The 22964-nt window shown below is 34.1% G+C and overlaps 1 protein-coding gene across 1 annotated transcript; it reads left to right on the plus strand.

Moving 5' to 3' along the window:
* The first annotated feature begins 2390 nt into the window (after positions 1-2390).
* Positions 2391-21578, plus strand: LOC126886794 (glutathione S-transferase-like). The gene is made up of 4 exons (XM_050653852.1): positions 2391-2660; positions 9254-9421; positions 14577-14716; positions 21281-21578. The coding sequence occupies exons 1-4, from the start codon at positions 2525-2527 to the stop codon at positions 21491-21493; spliced, it is 657 nt and encodes a 218-aa protein (XP_050509809.1). The 5' UTR covers positions 2391-2524; the 3' UTR covers positions 21494-21578.
* The last annotated feature ends 1386 nt before the right edge of the window (positions 21579-22964 follow it).

Consider the following 22964-nt stretch of genomic DNA (forward strand, 5'->3'; position numbering starts at 1 on the left):
AGCTCCGAACAAGAATTTCAATACAAACAATAGATAAACACACAAAGATCGAAAGATGGAAGGTGGCGAAGCTAAAAGAAGAAAATAACTAAAGACAGTACCAAGTAGAATTAAGAAATAGGTTTCAGGTTTTGGAAATAAGTGAAAATGAAACTGAAGATGTAGATCAGCGATGGAACTCCATAAAAACAACTATTACAGAAGCAGCAGAGAAATCTATCGGAAGAACGAAAAAAACAAAAAAGAAAAAATGGTTCGACGAGGAATGTGAAAGAACACTAAAAGAAATATTATTTGAAATATGATGAAATAATATGATGTAAAAGACTTAGGGCCGGTTGTTCGAACGCTAATCAACAATGATCATTATCAAATAATTAATTACTGTCGATGTCAATTGTTAAAACATAATTAATTACAATTCTGAGATTATAATCAATTAATATAACAATAATTATTAACATAATTAATAATAAATCTCATAATTGTAATTAATTATGTTTTCAGCAACCCAAACAAAGTTGACATTGACAGTTTTGGTGACAGTAATTAAATATTTAATAATGATCATTGTTGATTAGCGTTCGAACAACCGGCCCTAAGGGCCGGTTGCTCGAACGCTAATCAAAAATGGAATCCACTGATCATTATCAAATATTTAATTACAATTATATTTGATTAAGCGTACTTCTGACAGATGTCACATTTTGAGGTTATGTGGACTGATTTATTTTATTATTTTAGTTTTAATTTAAAATAAACTATAATTTAACTCTTTCTGATGTTAATTTTTTGTTTTTACTTACAAATCAATAATAATAATAAGCAAATTTTTAATAATATAAGAGCTGTGGCTATATTTTAATTACTGCTTTACTTACAATCAATGAGTGATTAGTGTTTTACATTAATTTTCTTTCTCTCAATTTGAATCCCATCAAGAAAATTGATTACAATAAACTGATTCATTATAAACAACTTCTTGATTAGCGTTCTAACAACCGGCCCTAAGTTTTCAATCCAATGGCATATAAAACAACATAATGTTATTCTACATCCCAGCAGACTGAAAACAATGGGAACCTTCTCTGGTTACACCTCCGAGGCTTCTACAATTTTCAAGCCATAACGGATGCTGAGACTAAGGAAGATGGGGGAATTTTACAGTTTATAATTCACGTCCCATCTGCTCAGCGCGGTAAAGTTTCAACGAGATTGGTTCCCTTCGTACTCCAATCAGAGTAAACATGTAAATCAAAAATGAATAATCATTTTCAATTTCGTTGCAAAACGAAAATACAGCCGCATCATATTCTAGTATAATCAGAGAGTGCAGCAAGCACCTCTACCGGTTTCGAAACTTATTAGTCTCTCATCAGGAGGCACATATGCTGCTCTCACCGATCCAACCAAAACAAACCCCGGCGTGCAGTCACGGACTGCAACGAACGAAATGGCATAGATGCCCTAGCGGCAACTGCTAGCAAAAGACTAAGTTTTCAATCCAATGGCATATAAAAAACATAATGTTATTCTACATGCCATCAGACTGAAAACAATGGGAACCTTCTCTGGTTCCACCTCCGAGGCTTCTACAATTTGCAAGTCATAACGGATGTTGAGACTAAGGAAGAAGAGGGAATTTTACAATTTATAATTCACGTCCCATCTGCTCAGCGCGGTAAAGATCAAGAATAACATTATGTTGTTTTATATGCCATTGGATTGAAAACTTAGTCTTTTCCTAGCAGTTGCCGCTAGGGCATCTATGCCATTTCGTTCGTTGCAATCCGTGACTGCACGCCGGGGTTTGTTTTGGTTGGATCGGGGAGAGCAGCATATGTGCCTCCTGATGAGAGACTAATAAGTTTCGAAACCGGTAGAAGTGCTTGCTGCACTCTCTGATTGGACTAGAATATGATGCGGCTCTATTTTCGTTTTGGGACGAAATTGAAAATGGTTATTCATTTTTGATTAAAATGATGTAATTTTATGTCGTATTAAAAATTTCTTATATTCCGGTTCAAAAATTAAAAACCCATCATTTTTAATTCCGGTGAACCTAGTCTACCTAAACCTGTTTATGTACACGTTACCATATTTTTTTTTAGTCCGACTGCCTACGGCATTAGTCCTCAATCTTTTTGAGTCATGTACCACAAAATATGTACTTTTCATTATTATTTGTACCACCTAACTGAAATACCTACCTAGCTAGGTAATCTAATAAACTATAAAGTGGTAGTGTTTTTGTCTGTTTTTGGATTTTGTGTACCACTTCAAATAATGATATTTACCACCAATGGTACATGTACCACATATTGAGAACCTCTGGCCTATGGTATTCGAATATCTTCAAGGATTTTTCTAATATGATAATTATATATCGTTATAGTACAACTTCACGATAAGATATTCAAAACATTAGTCACCGTCATAGATATAAAACTATTTTATATAAAATATATCTTTATAAGAGATACAGGTGCAGGTTGTGAAAGTTGTTGTAAAACTTAAAATTAAAATGGCGCACACTTATAAAGTAAGATACTTTAACTTTACCGCAAGAGGTGAACCTATTCGAATGCTTTTAAGCTATGGAGAAATTCCATTCGAAGACGAACGTATTGCCAGGGAAGATTGGCCTAAAATAAAACCAAGTAAGTACAACAATTTATTTAATAAATTAATTCCAACGTTAAAGTACACGGTGGTGTACAAGGTGTGGTTATCTGGCCACCTTCTCTATTTCTATTCACTCTTCTATATTAATTTTCGAGAACTGTATCTTGTGTATTCTGTCTGAATATGTAGCACTGATTATGTAGCTATTCCAGCGCTGAGTTTTTTTTATTAAGCTGGTTAGTGAATTAATTATGTTTACATTTGAACCTCTATTATGAATTAATGAATTAATTATGTTTAATTTAAAGTCTCTAAACATTAATGATTCTTCCTTACAATACATTAATTTGTCGATTATTATTTTATAATCCATCTCTATGTTCTTTTATAACAATCGTATTTTGTGACATAATATGTGTCAATAATCAAAATACTTTCACGAAAAAGATTATTTTCTGTGTACCTATCTTTTGTCTTCTCTGATTTCTGCTCAATTTCTGCTCTGGGGAAATATTTATTTACACACACAAAAAAATGAGTGACTGGATGGACAGGCATACATGATTAGTTCATATCAACCATCAGCAGTTAACGAAACTCTACAAGATCTTATACTTATATCCTAAGTTTCTTGTGGGCCTGACAACGCTGTCCAACATGTAAACAACGAAACCGGTCGCTCCATCTTACTTTAATGTAATAAACCCTTAATACGGATTGTGAGTAGAGGATTTTGTTTACACTTACGTATATTATATTATAATATATTATATTTATTGAGGCTTTGTCCGAAACTGAAAAGGCATTTTACTAAGCGGGTAACGGCTAAGCAACGTCAGGGATGTAGATAACACCATAGGATTTTCGAACAGCCTGGAAGACCTACAAGTTCTTGTAAAAATATCTCGTGTTACAGTCAACGATATGGACTCAATGTAAACGTAAAAAAGACGATAGCTAACAAGAAAAAAATTGCAGAAGGTCAACTCTATGTCAACCAAACACATGTAGAAAGAGTGACGCACTAACTCTACCTCGGCACAACAACCAAGAGACGAGAGCGCGCATGGGAAGAGCTAGATCCATCTTCAACCGGATAGAGGCCTTCCACAAAAGCCACAACCTCTCTCTTGGCATAATAGTAACAATTCTACGATGCTACGTCTTGTCTGTTCATATTTATGGTGTTATATCATGGATCTTAAACGAAGATATGTGCAAATATGAAAATTTGAAGCATGTGAGATATGGTTATATCGGAGAATACGTAAAATCCCGTGGACTGACCGGATCACAAATGAAACGGTCCTGAGAGGGGTGTGGAAGAGCTGAGATGTACTTTTTCTTTAAGTACTTCTCCACCATCACTATCTTTACTCTATCTACCGCTGCTCTGAAAAGTTCTATAGAAATGCATTTAAACCAGCCCCTTAAATTCTTCAACCATGACACTCTCCTTCTTCCTATACTCTTTCCGCCTCTTATCTTTCCCTGTATTAGAGGAGAGGAGGGTATTATGGAATACCATTTACATTTTTCAAAATAAGTTACTCTTTTTTGAATAAAAATTTTCAAAATCATCATTACTCTATACTAAAACTTATTGCAATGAACTATCACTTGAAAGAAATGAAATATTTATTTTGTTTTATAAAAATATTTATTACAAAAAAAAAGTTGCAAATGGAGGTTAATATGAAATAGTCAGGTAATATGGAATATATGTTATAACCATTGAAAAAAAAATATACTTCATGAAACATTAATTGAAAAGAAATATTTTCAACTATAAAAACCATATTTTTAAGATTATAGGCTAGGCATTACTACTTCTACTCTATTTACAAAAATCACACACATAGTCTTCTTTTTCTGTTCCGGTACACTCAAGGTGGGCCCACAAAGAACAATTTAAGCATTAAATCCAAATCTCTCCTCGTTTAGCTTTGAAGAATTTTCCATTACAGAAGATACATTCAGAGTCTTTGTTTTCTGGTTCCTTAGCAAATCATTCTTTTAAAAACATCTACCTACTATTCCATAATAACCGACACGCCATCTTGGAAAAATAACCTTTAAACTGATGGACAAAACACTATTAGCTAACAAACGACCAAGCTATGCAAAGCTACACTTCTTTTACTTTAAGTACATTATGATTGACCTCAATGTTTAAATCAAATGTATAGTTGTAGATTAAAATGTTTAAAAAATGACCTGCAAAACTTTTGAAGCCCACAAAGAACAATTTAAGCATTAAATCCAAATCTCTCCTCGTTTAGCTTTGAAGAATTTTCCATTACAGAAGATACATTCAGAGTCTTTGTTTTCTGGTTCCTTAGCAAATCATTCTTTTAAAAACATCTACCTACTATTCCATAATAACCGACACGCCATCTTGGAAAAATAACCTTTAAACTGATGGACAAAACACTATTAGCTAACAAACGACCAAGCTATGCAAAGCTACACTTCTTTTACTTTAAGTACATTATGATTGACCTCAATGTTTAAATCAAATGTATAGTTGTAGATTAAAATGTTTAAAAAATGACCTGCAAAACTTTTGAAGGTTACAAAACAAACTTCCTACTGTAGTGCGTTGTAGAGCAACAACAAGCGGTCAACTCTGGCTGCATAATATAATGGGATTCTATCGGCATAATATTATTCGGTAATTCATGGTATTTTTAGATGATGGAAGCACCTAACAGAGCTGTAAACTCGGTATTCCGTATTTCCCGACTATTCCATAACACATTTATCTCCTCTATAAGTACTAAGATGTACTCTCTCTCTCCTGTCGTTTCCCCATTACTGAGGATCGTGATTTCTTCCAATATTCCTAACAATGTTTCTCCATTGGTCTCTATCTTCAGCTGCTCTAAGAGCTGCGCAGAATGAGTTTCCAGCTGAATGCTTTATTTGGTCAGACCATCTAGTTGGTGATCGTCCTCTTGATCTTCTCCCCGGAACGTTTCCAGAAACAATTAATCTCTCCAAACTGTCGTCACCTCTGCGAACTACGTGACCAAAGAATTGCAGAATTCGTTGCAGACATATTGTGGACAGCCTTTTTTTAATATTGAGTTGGTTTAGAATGGAAACGTTTGTCCTATGAGCTGTCCAAGGTATGCGCAGCATTCTTCTCCAGCACCACATCTCAAAGGCATCAATTTTTTGGCGCTCGCATGCGCGAAGAGTCCAAGTCTCTGCTCCGTATAGAAATATTGAGAATACAAGGGCATTCACCAGTCTCATCTTGATATTTTGAGAGATAGATCTGTCTTTCCAAACTTTAGTTAGGCGACTCATCGCATTTTTTGCCATACCAATACGTCTCCGAACTTCTGCTTCACAGTTACCATCGTTAGTTATACTAGACCCGAGATAGACAAAGGTGTTTACTATCTGGTATTCCTGTAATATGTTAGTCAGTTGAATAGTGTCAAATCTGTCGACCACCATTATTTTTGTCCTAGCTTTATTGATTTTCAGACCAACTCTATTGCTTTCGTACTCAACTCTTCGCAGAAGATCAAACATTTCTTGCTCATTTGCTGCTATAAGTGTAGTGTCATCAGCAAATCTTAAATTGGAGATTTTCTTACCAGCTACTGTTACTCCACCGGCCCATCCTTCTAAAACCATCCTCATGACATGTTCACCATAAATGTTAAATAAGTCAGGTGACAACACGCATCCTTGTCTAACACCTCTCTCGGTCTTGAATTGGTTTGAGAACTTCTGATCTAGTCGTACTGTCGCTATATTAGACTGGTATAGATTTTTAATAAGTGTCACCAGGTGCATTGGTGCGCCCATTTCTATTAAAATTGACCACAGATTTATCCAGCTTACACAATCAAATGCCTTTTGGTAGTCAACGAAGCATATAATCATAGGTACTTGAAATTCTCTAGACTTTTCAATGAGTTGTCTCAGGTTCAGGATTTGTTCCCTTGTACCTTTACCCTTTACAAACCCCGCTTGTTCCTGAGGTATTTGGTAATGTAGATAGGTTTTTAATCTGTTTTTGATGATATGCAACAAGATTTTACTAGCATGTGTTATTAGTGACAGTGTGCGGTAGTTTTCACATCTGGTAGTAGTTCCTTTTTTGTGTAGTGGGATATAAATTGAGGTACACCAATCAGATGGCCATTTTCCTGAATTCCAAACAGCGACACAGATAGAATGGATGATATGTAATCCTTTGTCACCCAGTAACTGTAGTATTTCACATGGTATTGAATCAATGCCTGGGGATTTATTTCCCTTTAGTGATTTAATTGCATCTTTGACTTCAGCGAGTAAGACAGTAGGTTCTCTAGGTTAGTCAGAAGGCCACTGATTTTCTGCTGATACCTCGTTATTTTTATATAGCTCGCCACAGTAGTTTCGCCATGTTTCCAATATTTCATCAGTATCGGTCTTTAAATTACCTTCCTTATCTATTACAGACCACGTTTGAGGTTTAAACTCTCTAGTAAGGAGTTTGATCTTCTGGAATAAGTCACTCGGTTCATTTCGACAGCCATGTTCCTCTATCTCTCTGCATATTTGAGAGATGTAATCAGCTTTATCTTTGCGGCACTGTTTTCTGATTTCTCTCGATAACGCTCTGTATTCATCGTTTGTTCCGTATCTAGTTTTATGTGCTTTTCTGCGTTGAATCACAGTCCACGTATTATCGGATATCCATGGCTTACGGCCAGTGGAAACCGCTGCCTCACAGTCTTTTGCAGCCTCGATTACCTTATCTTTGAGATAGATCCAAGTGCTCTCAGGGTCATTATCTACTTGGTCTAAAGAAAGAGCATCTTCTAGGTTTTGTCGGAAGTAATTGATTTTTGATGGACTTAGAAACATGACTTTTCTCTGGGGTCTTCTTTTGGGGACTTTAAAACGAAGTCGAACGTTCAATACCAAGAGTTGATGATCGCTTCCACAGTCTGCGCCAGGATATGTTTTACAGTTGATGGACGACGATTTCCATCTTGATCTTATTAGGATGTAGTCTATTTGATTCCTTGTTCGTCCATCTGGGCTGCGCCATGTGTATAATCTCCGTGGATGATGTTGATATAATGTGTTTGTAATTGTAAGATGTTGTTCTACACAGAACTCCACTAGACGGTCACCATTCTCATTTCTCTGTCCTAGTCCATTTTTGCCCAGCACTCCTTCAATATTTTCATTAGATGACCCCACTTTGGCGTTAAAATCTCCTAAAATTATGACGAGTTCACGATTCGGAATAGCGCGAACAGTTTCTTCTAAACAACCATAGAACCTGTTGATGTCTTCTTCTTGTGCAGCTGTTGTAGGAGCGTATACCTGGACAAGGTGTAGGGTATTGGTGGATATTCTCATTTTAAGGGATATTATCCTGTCATCAATAGTATTATATCCAATTACGCAGTCGTTAAGTTTAGAGGGTACAATTATTGCGACTCCATTTGTACTTTTGTTATCTGGGCCTGAAAAATAGACGACGTTGCCAGCAGTTGTTTTAAAATGCCCTTTTCCTCTCCAGTGAGCTTCTGAGAGTCACAGTACCGAAAGATTGTGGTCTGCCATTTCTTTTTCAATTATGTGTAACTTTCCAGGATTTTGGATCAGTCCCTGGACGTTCCATGTACCAATTCGCTGACATTTTCTTAAATTAAATGAAAATTTGGATTCAGTCGCACAATTTCTGCCAGGTGCCTGATCCCTCACACCTTGGCAGCCGGTAGCAAATTTCACACCATCCGACCCGGAACCGAGATGGCGCCGAGCGTGAGTCGGGTCGCTACACATTCCATCTTCACTTGCCGAAATTGTCATCGTTATGGGAAGAAATTCTCTTGGGAAAATAGTGCAGTGGTTTCCCTTTGCCTTCTGCACCGCTGTATATGTGCCGTTTCTGTGGCTATCATTCTCGCCGCATGGTCAGTTTTGTAACAGCCAGCTGCCACTGTCCAACCTATCACCATGTCTGGCTACCCTCACTTAGTTTAGAACTTAGTTAAGATGTACTGACTACCATCAAATCTCGAAAATTACAATACTTCTGACACATTATGCGAGGTGAATCCAGATATACCCTCCTACAAGCCAGATGGAAAAATATTTGGAACACGAGCCAGGAAAAAGGAGAACAATATCAGTAAGGAACCTAGGAGCCTGGTTCAGCATAACTTTCGTTACGGATAGGTACATCAAGGAGAAGTACCTACCTTGATTAATACCACATTGATGTGAAGCAGTTAGATCCTTGCTCTTTATTTTTGGTTTTAATCTTTTTCGAAGTAGTTTTTTAAACAACTTCGATAACATTCTCAAGAGTCTTTTGGAGGTTGCCTCTGTTTTGGGTTTCCCTTGCTTTAGTGGTCAGTTTCGATCCCCTGACAGTGTTCTTGGCAATTTAATTTAATATTAAGATAAATTGATTGGCCAGATTATTAGTTTTCTTTTTTTATTGTATTTTCGAGGGCAATAGCATGCTGCTAATGTAATTTTTTCTCTTTCAGCGTCAAGAGTAATAAGAGTTACTTGTTTTTGTTCTTCTTATATCCCTTATTATTTATAATGTAAATTCTGTTTTAAAAAAATTTTAACTATAATATTTTTTTAACTTTAGCTACTCCTCTTGGCCAGCTTCCGGTACTGGAAATCGATGGAAAACAAATTCCTCACAGTATCTCCATTTGCAGATATTTGGCTTCGATAGTGAAACTTGATGGAAAAGATGCTAGAGAAAATCTTAGAATTGATGTTGCTGTGGAAACCCTTCTAGACTTGCAAAAACGTAAGTAATAAATTTTAGTTTAATTGGAGAACTAAATTCTAAACAGAATATTTTAAACAAAAACTGGAAATTGTAATAGGTATTTAGTTTAACAGTTCTGTCTGCGACAAGGATTTTTAAACTTCTTGAAAAGGAGAATTCTACTTAAATTTTAGAAACATCTAAAACTTTGTATTGAGTATTGCAAATATTGAAGATAGATGTTATATATTTCTTCTTTTTCTTCGAATTTTTCCCATTATAAATTCGCCATTTTTCTTACTCCACTGCCCTATATTATCCTAGTCACCTTCTTTGAGGTTTCTATCTCTCTGTTTTCTTCCGCCATCTGAGCTCTGGCATTCTTTGTACATGCCCGTGCCAATGCAGGACTCTGTTTTCCATTTTTTTTTTAAATTGAGCATTCTACTTCGATTCTGTTCCATATTTTCTCTGTTCTCTGTTTATCTTACCTGGTGATTAGTAGACATCTTATCATAAAGTCCAATTCAATTGGCCTATTTTATTTTGTACTATTGTTGTCATTGGCCATACTTCCGCTCCATATATGGTAATATTCAGTACTAGGCTCTGAAAGGTCTTTTTTATTTTCTTTTAGTCCAGGACGCATCTGTTTTGAGATTTTTTTTGCAGAAATTGCTTGGAGGTAACTCATATAATATTAATTGAGTTATCCTCCCGCTCAAAAAGGTCCGGAACATTGTTTAAATATTTAAAATGTCAAACAATGAAGGAGAAATTCGATTTTTTTTTTCGTTATTTGATTATAACTTTAAAAGTACTCTTTTTTTCAGAAAACTTGTACTGACACAAAAGTTGCGCAATTGAATTTCCGACAGTATAGGTTTGGGTAAAAATTTTAAAAATTGTCACCTTTTTTCCAAAATAGCAATAATTGCGAAAAACCCATAAAAAAACAAATATTCGCATTTTACGTTTTTCAACCATTTCTGCTACCCTTAGGACCTTTATATTTCACTAAGAAAAACTTTATGATATATTAAAATAATACTGTAAATTTCGTTAACATCGGTTTAATAGATTTTGCAAAATAAATTTTGCAATACAGCTTTCGCAAAAAATGAATTTTTTCAAAATGTTGCAGGACTGAAAATAAAGCATGTAGCAAGTTGAAGTTTTTTTTGCATATAGAAGAGTATCGTACCTTTCATTTTCAATTTACAAAATTAAAATCGGTTAATTACCACGGCGTCAGGAATTTTTTTAAATAAACACTAATATTGGGTGCTACGCACAGGACAGCGGATACGTTTGCTGTGATTGGACATTCCAATGACCTGTCAAAAATCATCGAATATTACGGCTACCAATTTTATCTAATATATTATTTTCCTACTTTATATTTTGTTGTATTTTAATATTTTAATTCCACAAAAATCAAACTAATTTGATTATTGTTTGTGAAATATTGTTTAAACAATGGCATATGTTTAAAAATAATAAACTTTTATTCTCTAAGTTAAAATGTATGAACAAAGAAAGTTTTTGCTAAAAAAAGTATTATTTTAAAGGACAGGGTATGTGTTTTTATTTTGCAATAAACAAATTTATTTATTTATATCGAAATGTACTAAAAATTAAAATTTATCAATCATTGTCAAAGGTCATTGGAATGCCCAATTAACCTATCTGCTGTCCTGCGCGTAGCACCAAAAATTAATGTTTATTTAAAAATATTCCTGACGCCGGCGCCGTGGTAGTTAACCGATTTTAATTTTGCAAATTGCAAATGAAAGGTACAGTATTCTTCTATATGTAAAGAAAAATTTAACTTGCTGTCTGCTTTATTTTTAGTCCTGCAGCATTTTGAAAAAATGCATTTTTTTGCGAAAGCTGGATTGCAAAATTTATTTTGCAAAATCTGTTAAACCAATCTTAATGAAATTTACAGTATTGTTTTATTATATCATAAAGTTTTTCTGGGTGAAACTTGAAGGTCCTAATTGTTTTTTTTTGTGTTTTTTCGCAATTATTTCTATTTTGCAACAACGGTGACAATTTAAAAAAAAATTAACCAATGCTATATTGTAGAAAATTTAATTACTCAACTTTTATGTCAGTGCAACTTTTCTCGGAAATGAATACTTTTAAAGTTATAATCAAAAAACGAAGAAAAGAATCGAATTTTTCCTTCATTTTTTGACATTTTGATTATTTAAACAATGTTCCGGACCTTTATGAGAGGGAGGATAACTCAAATATTATTATTTGAGTTATTTTCAAGCAATTTCTGCAAAAAAATTTGAGTCACCTCTCAACGTCCAAATGTACTAATATTTTTACAGATGCGCCCTGGTCTATAATTGATTAAGTTTATAATAAATATAGCAATAAAGTAGTATGCCTTTCCTATAACTCCAAAATTAGAATTTTGTATTTGCATTTATTGTGTGCTTTTTATTACCACAGATACTGCCTTATCTTTTTTGTATGAGGTGATATATTTTTCACATCAAAATAAACTTGTTATAGTAGGTATTTATCATTTAATGATTAAACACAATTTAATGTCATAATTTTTTTATATAATAAATTAGACAGAATTTTACTAGGGACACAAATTTTAGTTATTTTTAAATGATTGGCAGACCTTGAACTTTATCCTTAATAATACATATTATTTATCACGTAACACATATAGATATAATTATACCTACATTTTATTTGCCATTGTAAATAGATATGTATTTTAATACAGGTACACATAGTCAAGGGCGCATCTGTTTTGAGATGGACGTTGAGAGGTGACTCAAATTTTTTTGCAGAAATTGCTTGAAAATAAATCAAATAATAATATTTGAGTTATCCTCCCTCTCAAAAAGGTCCGGAACATTGTTTAAATAATCAAAATGTCAGAAATTGAAGGAAAAATTCGATTTTTTTCTTCATTTTTTGATTATAACTTTAAAAGTATTCATTTCCGAGAAAAGTTGTACTAACATAAAAGTTGCGTAATTAAATTTTCTACAATATAGAATTTGTTAAAAATTTAAAAAATAGTCACCCTAGTTGCAAAATAGCAATAATTGCGAAAAAACCATACAAAAACAAGTATTCGCATTTTACGTTTTTCAACCATTTATGCCACACTTAGGACCTTCATATTTCACCCAGAAAAACTTTATGATACCGTAAAACAATACTGTAAATTTAATTAAGATTGGTTCAATAGATTTTGCAAAATAAATTTTGCAATCCAGCTTTCGCAAAAAAATTCATTTTTTCAAAATATTACAGGACTGAAAATAAAACAGATAGCAAGTTGAATTTTTTTTTGCTTATAGAAGTGTACTGTACCTTTCATTTGCAATTTTTAAAATTAAAATCGATTAATTACAACGGCGTCAGAAAATTTTTGAAATAAACAATAATTTTTGGTGCTACCATTTCCACCAAAATTTCTTCCAATCTTTATCTAATATATTATTTTCTTATTCTATATTTTGTTGTATTTTAATATTTTAATTCCACAAAAATCAAACTAATTTTATTATTGTTTGTGAAATATTGTTTAAATAATTGCATATGTTTAAAAATAATAAACTTTTATTATTTAAGTTAAAATATATGAACAAAGAAAGTTTTTGCTAATAAAAGTGTTATTTCAAAGGATAGAGTATATGTTTTTATTTTGCAATAAACAAATTAATTTATTTATATCGAAATGTAATAAAAATTAAAATGTATCAATCATTATCAAAGGTCATTGGAATGCCCAATCAGAGCAAACTATCCGCTGTCCTGCGCGTAGCACCAATAATTAATGTTTATTTAAAAAAATTCCTGACGCCGTGGTGTTAATCGATTTTAATTTTGCAAAATTGCAAATGAAAGGTACAGTACACCTATAAGCAAAAAAAATTTCAACTTGCTATCTGCTTTATTTTCAGTCCTGTAACATTTTGAAACAATGAATTTTTTTTACGAAAGCTGGATTGCAAAATTTATTTTGCAAAATCTATTGAACCGATCTTAATGAAATTTACAGTATTGTTTTAATGTATCATAAAGTTTTTCAGGGTGAAATATGAAGGTCATAAGTGTAGCACAAATGGTTGATAAACGTAAAATGCGAATACTTGTTTTTGTATGTTTTTTTTTCACAATTATTGCTATTTTGCAACGAGGGTGACTATTTTTTAAATTTTTTAACCAATTCTATGTTGTAGGAAATTTAATTACGCAACTTTTATGTCAGTGCAACTTTTCTCGTAAATGAACACTTTTAAAGTTATAATAAAAAAACCAAGAAAAAAATCGAATTTTTCCTTAATTTTTTGATATTTTGATTATTTAAACAATGTTCCGGGCCTTTTCGAGAGGGAGGATAACTCAAATATTATTACTTGATTTATTTTCAAGCAATTTCTGCAAAAAAATTTGAGTCACCTCTCAACGTCCAAATGTACTAATATTTTTACAGATGCGCCCTGGTCTAACAATGTATTATATGAATTTTATTGGTTAAAGAACTTTATAAAGGAGACTAAATTGTTTCAATGGAAATAGGTCTCATATAGAATAAACGGGAGAGAGAGTTTAAACAAGGAGAAGACTTATGGTACATATGCAAACAAAAACAGTTAAAGAAGGAGTTAATACCTAACACTCATATTACCAATATAACCAATAGGGCTAAGCGACTCTTCTGGAACTGCAGATGAGTTGTTAAAATCTAGGGATTGAAATCAAAGGTAATCTGTTGGTTATATGGATCAGTGGTACCTATGACCGACAGTTACTTATGCTTCAGTACTTTGGTGGAAAAAGTTGACTTTGAAATCTTTTGTGACCTTTCTCACCATCTTACAAAGACAAGTGCTTCTAAACATAACAGGAGCCTTGAATAGTACAGGAACAGCTTCATTAGAGGTTATCACAAGTCTCCCTCCTCTGGAATTATATATTTTGGCAGTAGCCTATTTGACCATCCTGTTAGTCAAAGCAAATAATATTGGAGGCTGAATTATGTATTGACTAGCAACACAAACATTACCAGGACTATACTTGAGGAATTCATCTTTATAATGAACTCATGATGAGATAGATTATGACACCAGAACTAATCTTCAGTTGTTAAAATAATTATTGTACCAATCACCAATTTTTCTTATAATATAATTTTCTTTTACAGTTGCATTCGAATATGTGTTTGAAACAGATGCTGCCAAGAAAGATGAGAAAAATAAAAAAGTGAAAGAATCTGTACCACTCTTCCTTGGAAAATTAGAAGAACATGCAAAGCAGAATGGTGGTTATACCGCTCTTGATAGGGTATGTATAAAATATTTAGAATCATTGGGTTATTAACACCTTGACATTGAACATAACCAAACCGTCTTAACCTATGCTCACTCTCTTATGACTGTTCTATACCACTTTTTCTACAGCTCCATTGGAATTTTTCTTTAACACATTACATCCAATCCTAATTCTACTACATGCACCTCTACATACTTCATATTATTCTTATACTATGTACTTAAAACTATTACTTTTCACAATCTTTTCATTATCCAAAGATATCGTTTTATTTGTAGTCCATCTTTATATCCAACTCAATCTTTAAATCAACATTTCCAAATACTTGTTTCTGTCCTTAAAAAAAAAGAAGAACAAAGCTTTAAAGGTATTACAAGTTTTAAAGCTTTTTTCTTCGGAGCCTGTCTTCACTGTCCAGTTTAATTTGTACTTACTTGCACAAGCAAACTTGCATTTGTTGTTGGATTACTGCCTCACTAACTATTAACTTCATCTTCTTTTCTTCTTCAGTTTATAATCCATTTTGGAGTGATTTTTCCACTTTTTACGTAACAAGTTGAGTTTCTCTCTTTTGAAAGAATGTGGTAGCAATTAAAGGCTCATAGAGCATCCCTAGTTAATCATCATGACTAACAACATAACCAAACACTCTACTGATCATGAAACTCGGAAAACAAGATCCGGCAGAGGAGGAAACTCACAAGACTGCAAGGCCTCTCCGGTCGTCAACATGCGAAAACCTTGCAAAGTAGCGACGTGGAATGTTAGAAGTCTACATCAAGCTGGAAAAGTACATAATGCCGTTAATGAAATGGAAAGGCTGAATGTAGACATTTTAGGAATCAGCGATGTCCAATGGCCCGACTCAGGAAAGATGAAAATCAACAATAAAACAATATACTATTCAGGAAGTCAACACGGTTCACACAGATATGGTGTCGGGATAATACTAAACAAACACATGGATAAAGCTGTAGTCAATTTCATTCCATACTCCAACAGAATTATCCTCTTACAATTAAAGCAGAATAAACCCAAATTAAACATAATACAAGTTTATGCTCCGACTGCGGACAAACCAGAGAGCGATATTGAAACTTTCTACGAAGACCTAGACAATATTTTAAAATCCATTAAAACGCAGGATGTTACAATTATAATGGGAGATTTTAACGCAAAGGTTGGAGACGAAAAATTAGAAGAATGTACAGGAGGATATGGTCTGGGCAACAGAAACGAAAGAGGTGACAGGCTTATCGAATTTTGCCAAAACAATAATTTTGTCATAACTAATACATTGTTTAAAATGCCAAAGAGAAGACTATATACCTGGAAGTCACCAGCAGATCAAGAAGGGAGAATTGTAAGAAACCAAATAGATTATGTATTGATTAGACAAAGATACAAGAACGCAATTATATCTTCAAAAACCTATCCAGGTGCCGACATAGGATCAGATCACAATCCAGTAGTGACCAAAATTAGGCTCAAAATGAAAATAATAAAACGCAGAACAACAGATGTAAAAATCGATACAAGTAAACTAAGAAACCCACTCATAAAACAACGCCTGACAGATGAAATTAATAACCGTTTAATGAATGTTAAAGAACAAACCAACAAAATACTGAAACAGAGACAAAATGGTTATTAATAAAGACAGAAATAGATAAATGTCAAACAGAAATTCTTACACCAACCAGATACAAAAAGAAACAATGGATGACGGAGGAAATCTTAGATTTAATGGAATAAAGACGTCAGCATAAAAACAAAGATAATCAGATGTACAAAAATGTGGATAAACAAATAAAATCCAAAATTAAACAGGCTAAAGAACAGTGGTTAAAAGAACAATGCGCAGAAATAGAAGAACACCAGAAAAGACATGATAATTTTAACACACATAAAAAAATTAAGGAATTAACGCAGATCAACAGAAAAAGAAAACCGGGAATACTAAAATATACAGATGGGAAACTTGTGTTGAGTACTAACGAAAAATTAAAGAGATGGACAGAATACATAAATGAATTGTTCAAAGACAATAGAACAGAGCAGATGGAAGTCGAAGTAGAAGATGATACGGTTTTGAAGATATTAAAAGAAGAAATTAAATCGGCATTAAAAAATAGTAAAAATGGTAAAGCAGTAGGTCCAGACCAAATCCCAGTAGAAAGCTTAAAATGTATAAATGATGAAACCTTAGACATTATCGTAGACTTGTTTAACACAGTGTACAAAACAGGAAACATACCAAAACAATGGTTACTCTCAACCTTTTGTGCTATCCCTAAAAATACAAACGCTAAAGATTGCAGTGAATACAGAACAATATCATTAATAAGTCACATTCTCAAATTATTCTTGAAAATAATACATGGTCGTATAAACAAAAAACTAGTAGAAGGAATAGATGATAGTCAGTTTGGGTTCAGAAACGGACTAGGAACCAGAGAGGCGTTATTTGCTTTTAATGTGTTAGCTCAAAGATGCATGGACATGAATGTGGATGTGCATGTTTGTTACGTTGATTTTGAGAAGGCTTTTGACAAAGTAAGACATGAAAAATTAGTCCAAATTCTAAAGACAAAAAACATAGACAAAAGGGACTTACGAATAATAACAAACCTTTACTGGAATCAAAGAGCACAAATTGTAATAGATAACGAACCCAGTCCAGAAATTGAAATCAGGAGAGGAGTTCGGTAGGGATGTGTTATGTCTCCATTACTCTTTAATGCATATAGTGAAGCCATTTTTGAAGAAGCATTGCTATCTCAAAGTGAAGGAATAATAATTAACGGAAGATCTATTAACAACATAAGATATGCAGATGACACCGTGATTATAGCAAGCTCTGCTGAACAACTCCAACTACTATTGAACAAAACAAACAATTTCTGTAAAGAATATGGACTAAAAATGAATATAAAAAAGACCAAATACATGATAATAACTAAGAAAACAAACATACAAACAAGCATACATTTGGGAAATGTGCCGATAGAAAGGGTTGATAAATACAAATACCTAGGAACCTGGATTTCAGAGAAAAATGATCAAACAACAGAAATAAGGACCAGGATAGAAATAGCAAGAAATGCGTTTGTAAAGATGAAAACAGTTCTCTGCAACAAAGACCTTAGCTTAGAACTGAGAGCAAGAGCTTTGAGATGCTACGTGTTCTCGATACTACAATATGGACTTGAAAGCTGGACATTAAAGCAAGAACACATAAATAAGCTACAGTCATTTGAAATGTGGTGTTACAGAAGAATGCTTAGAATAGCATGGACACAGAGGAAAACGAACACGGAAGTACTGCGAGAAATGGGTAAAGAATGCGAAATAATAAACACAATAAAAATAAGAAAGTTGCAATATCTGGGACACGTAATGAGGGGACCGCGATATGAAATGCTAAGACTGATAATACAGGGAAAGGTAAGAGGCGGAAGGAGTATAGGAAGAAGGAGAGTGTCATGGTTAAAGAATTTAAGGGACTGGTTTAGATGCAGTTCTATAGAACTCTTTAGAGCAGCGGTGGATAGAGTAAAGATAGTGATGATGATATCCAACCTCCGATTAGGAGACGGCACTTGAAGAAGAAGAAGAAGGTAGCAATCAGCATATTATCTAATGCTGTTGCTTATATGTATTTCAAAATCGAAAGACAAATAAATTAAAACAATGTAAGTTATCAATCGAAGTAGCACAGAAAACTACAATAAGTATCGTTCCCATACCACCAGATTGACAACAGGTGAAATACTTTCCACGCTTTTACCACGCTGAGCAGATGAGTTGTGAATTATTTAAAATTCTCTCATCTTAATTTCCTCGGCTTCCTGTTTGATTTATAAATTTTGAAAATCTCAGGAGGTGTAACCAAAGAAAGTTTTCCACCTGTTGTCAATCTGGTGGTATGGGAACGATATTTATTGTAGTTTTCTGTGCTACTTCGATTCATAACTTACTTTGTTTTTCGGTAGATGGCTCTAGTTCATCCGTGACATTTCTTTCGTTGCAATTCGGAAAGGCCCAAAATGTGATGCCTGGAAAAATCGGAGAGAAGAGGATATGGGACTACTAATGAGGGGGAAAAGACCTCCGAAACCGGTATAGACTCTTCCTGTACTCTCCGATTTAACCAGAGTATTATGCAGCTGCTGCATTTTCGTGTTGCAAAGAAATTGAAAATGTTTACACATTTTTAATTCACTTACTCTTTTGTAGGAGTATTAAGGAATCTTTCATGTTGGAACGTTTACCAGGCTGAGCAGATGAGTTGTGAATTATTTAAAATTCTCTCATCTTAATTTCCTCGGCATCCTGTTTGACTTATAAATTTTAAAAATCTCAGGAGGTGTAACCAAAGAAAGTATTCCACCTGTCGTCAATCTGGTGGTATGGGAACGATATATATTGTCGTTTTCTGTGCTACTTCGATTGATAACTTACTTTGTTTTTCGGTAGATGACTCTAGTTCATCCGTGATATTTCTTTCGTTGCAATTCGGAAAGGCCCAAAATGTGATGCCTGGAAAAATCGGAGAGAAGAGGATATGGGACTACTGATGAGAGGGAAAAGACCTCCGAAACCGGTTCTGCACTCTCCAATTTAACCAGAGTATTATGCAGCTACTGCATTTTCGTGTTGCAAGGAAATTGAAAATGTTTATACATTTTTACAAATAAATTACTCTTCCTCCTCATTCCTTGAGTCCTTATCAGTGCGTGGTCATACTCCTATTATTGTTAGCATACTGTCTCCATTGACATAATGTTGGAGATCTTCCTGTTGGTATTCGGCCTTTTACCTTTATTCCTTCTACCATGTTTTACATACCTACCTTCTACCTTCTAGTTCCATAATCACCATAATCACCGCTATGTGGCGGAAGTGATTTAGGTATATTCGCTTTACTTTTTTTAATAGCCTGTCTTTTATATGAATTCTTCTGTAGACCCACATTCTGAGGGATTCCATCGTACTTCTATGGTTTTTTAGGAGTCCAGTAAATTACAGGATATGTTAAACGTGTGGACGATATACACTGGTTATTTATTTCATTTATATTTAATCGGCCTATGATAGTGTCCTAAGTCCTAAGAAATAAATTGTATGAAGCCATAGATGAATTCCACATTCCTGATAAACTGATAATATTGGTTAAGCCTACAATGCGTAAAGTTGTTTGCAAAGTCAAAATACAGGGCGAACAATCACAGGCGTTTGAAACGCATGTTGGGCTGCGACACGGAGATGCATTGGCGTGTCTCCTCTTCAACATAGCTCTGGAAAAGGCGGTCAGAGATGCCCGAATAGACAACAGAGGAAATATTATTAATAAATCATCCCAAATTTTGGCATATCCAGATGACGTGGACCTAGTTGCCCGCACAACACGCAAGCTAGAAGAAATGTATACCACCTTCTCAATGGGCCTGCAAGTAAACGAGGAGAAAACTAAGATGATGGCATCAACACCCAACAAAAAGAGCCAGAAACATCCGTCACAAATTCACGGTTGATAACTCTACCTTTGGAGTCGTGGACAAATTCACATACTTAGGCTCCCTGATCACCAAGGAGAACGTCATGATGAAAGAAATCAAGCTAAGGATAATTCTAGCAAACAACTGCTATTTTGCTCCTAGCAAACTGAGTAGACATATGAGAAGCAGAAACTTAAGCCAAAAAATAAAAATAACCATATACAAAACCCTTATACAACCAGTGTTGACATATGGATCGGAGGCATGGACCATCTCCAAGGCAGATGAAAACCTTCTGCTTATATTTAAACGAAGGATCCTGAGAGGAATATTCGGTGGCATCTGTGAAAATGGTGTTTGGAGCAGGAGGTACAACTACGAGGTATACCACAGATAAAAACAAAAATTTGGCGGTAAAGACGTAGTACTTCTAAGAATAGGAAGACTAAGATGAGCAGGACATTTAGCAAGTTCACAGCAGAACAACCTTCCTAGAAGAGTTCTTATGTCATAACCTGTGGGAAGTAGAAATAGGGGTAAGTCAAAATTCAGATGGAAGCATGGTGTAGATGAGGATGGGAGAAAAATAGGCGCATCAAACTGGCAATGGATAGGACTGACTGGCGTAATAGACTTGGGAAGGTCGAGGATCTTTCATAGGGCTGTAGCACCATTGATTATGATGATATTTAATTAGTAGTTTAATCATTTATACGATTCAAAGCAACAAAAGATTAAAAGTAAATGGATTTAAATAAACAAAAATTTCTCCTCGGTGGGGAGTCGAACTCTAATTATTAGCGTACAAAATAAAACAAAGAGCCGTAAAGATAGCCACGGTTTTAGCGACGTTAATCCAAAGGAGTATGTAAAAAACTGTTGGTTTTACTGTTCTACTTACAATTTCAACACATTTTCTCAACATTTAAACATTCCTTGGGTTTCTACAAATATTTCTTTGTATATCTTAATGTAAACATACCTTTTATTTACATTAAAATATGACTGAAAACCATTACTCGTATTTGTGATATTCTTTATTTGGAACAAATATACTTAATTTATTTTTTTTTAGTTGTCATGGGCCGACATCATTTTCATTTGTATCTACGAAGGACTCATGAACATACTAGGAAAAACTACCTTTGACTCGTATCCAAGTCTACAAAAAATTAAGAAAAACGTCCTAGATGTTAAAAGTATTAGAAATTGGATCAAAAACAGACCCGAAACACCTTCCACCATGGGACCTTTGAAATTCGAATATGACTTAAAACAGGAAGTTTAAGTGTGATTAGGTTATTTCTATACATTGTAAATATAAATATTATAAAATGATTATGTTTTGTTAAAAATAAAAATATATAAGCACTTTACTGTATATTGCTATACCACAACACAGAACCAATCCTTATAGTGAGGCAGATTCTTGAATGGATGACAGACAAGAGGGAGTAAGACTAAGAAAAGTCATCAATAATATTAGATCCGATGACGATACAGCCATTCTTGCAGAAAATTTACAAGATCCTCATACATTACTAAATCTAATCAGTCAAGCAAGTTATCGGAGAGGCCTTTAAATCAACATTTTAAAGACAAAGTGGATGGCACTTGGAAAGGTTAATATAGGTCAAGGTGTGCTTTCTCTTAAGAGAGAAGAGATAGAACGAATAAACCATTTCAAATACCTTGGCAGCTTCTTCTTCTTCAGGTGCCATCTCCGCTACGCAGGTTGGCAATCATCATAGCTATTTTAATTTTTGAGGCAGTAGCTCTAAATAGTTGTTTTGAGCTACATCCAAACCATTCTCTCAGGTTCTTCAGCCATGAAATTCGTCTTCTTCTGATGCTTCGTTTGCCATCTATCTTTCCTTGCATTATAAGTCGTAGGATGCCATACTTCTCGCCCCGCATCACATGTCCGAGATACTGTAGCTGTCTTTCTTTAATTGTAAGTTCAGCTTCCTTCTCTTTATCTATTCTTCTCAGTATTTCATTGTTCGTAACTCTATCTACCCAGGAAACCCTCATAATTCTTCTATAGGTCCACATTTCAAAGGCGTTCAGTCGTCTCATTGTCTCTACATTTAACGTCCATGATTCCACTTCATAATATAGCACACTGTAGACGTAACATTTTGTTAGGCGTACTTTAAGAGCTAATGGTAAATCTTTGCTACATAGGACCTTTTTCATTTTTATAAAATTAAAACGTGCTTTTTCGATTCTGACTTTTATTTGTAGTGTAGTCATTACTTTCTGTTATAAGTGTTCCTAGGTAAGCGTACTTTTTTACTCTTTCGATCTGCTTGCCCTCTACTATCAAGATTTCGTTAGTATTATGGTTGTTTTTACTAATTTTCATAAACTTCGTCTTTTTGATATTGAGAGAGAGTCCGTACTCCCCACTACACCTTACTATTTTACTCAGGTCTTGTAAACTATCGGCTATTATTACTGTATCATCTGCATTTCTGATGTTGTTAATTAAGACTCCATTTACTCTTATGCCGACTGTTTCATCTTCCAGAGTTTCTCGCATTACCTCTTCAGAATAAGCGTTAAATAATAGAGGTGATAGTATGCAGCCTTGCCTGACTCCTCTCTTTATTTCCATTTCTTCAGATGATTCCTATTCAATTCTTACTATTACTCGCTGATTGTAATAGAGGTGTGTTATTAGTCTTAAATCTCTTTCATCTAGGTTTTTATTTCTTAGGATTTCCATGAGTCGATCAAGTTTTACTTTATCAAAT

Source organism: Diabrotica virgifera, chromosome 6 (genome assembly GCF_917563875.1).
Source record: "Diabrotica virgifera virgifera chromosome 6, PGI_DIABVI_V3a".
NCBI classification, from domain to species: domain Eukaryota; kingdom Metazoa; phylum Arthropoda; class Insecta; order Coleoptera; family Chrysomelidae; genus Diabrotica; species Diabrotica virgifera.

What these genes read in the sequence shown, in the direction of transcription:
- LOC126886794 (XM_050653852.1), top strand. Translation starts at nt 2,525, where the DNA reads ATGGCGCACACTTATAAAGTAAGATACTTTAACTTTACCGCAAGAGGT. An exon ending in CCTTCTAGACTTGCAAAAAC is followed by an intron (nt 9,422 to 14,576) that starts GTAAGTAATAAA and finishes TTTCTTTTACAG; the next exon opens with TTGCATTCGAATATGTGTTT. An exon ending in GTTATACCGCTCTTGATAGG is followed by an intron (nt 14,717 to 21,280) that starts GTATGTATAAAA and finishes ATTTTTTTTTAG; the next exon opens with TTGTCATGGGCCGACATCAT.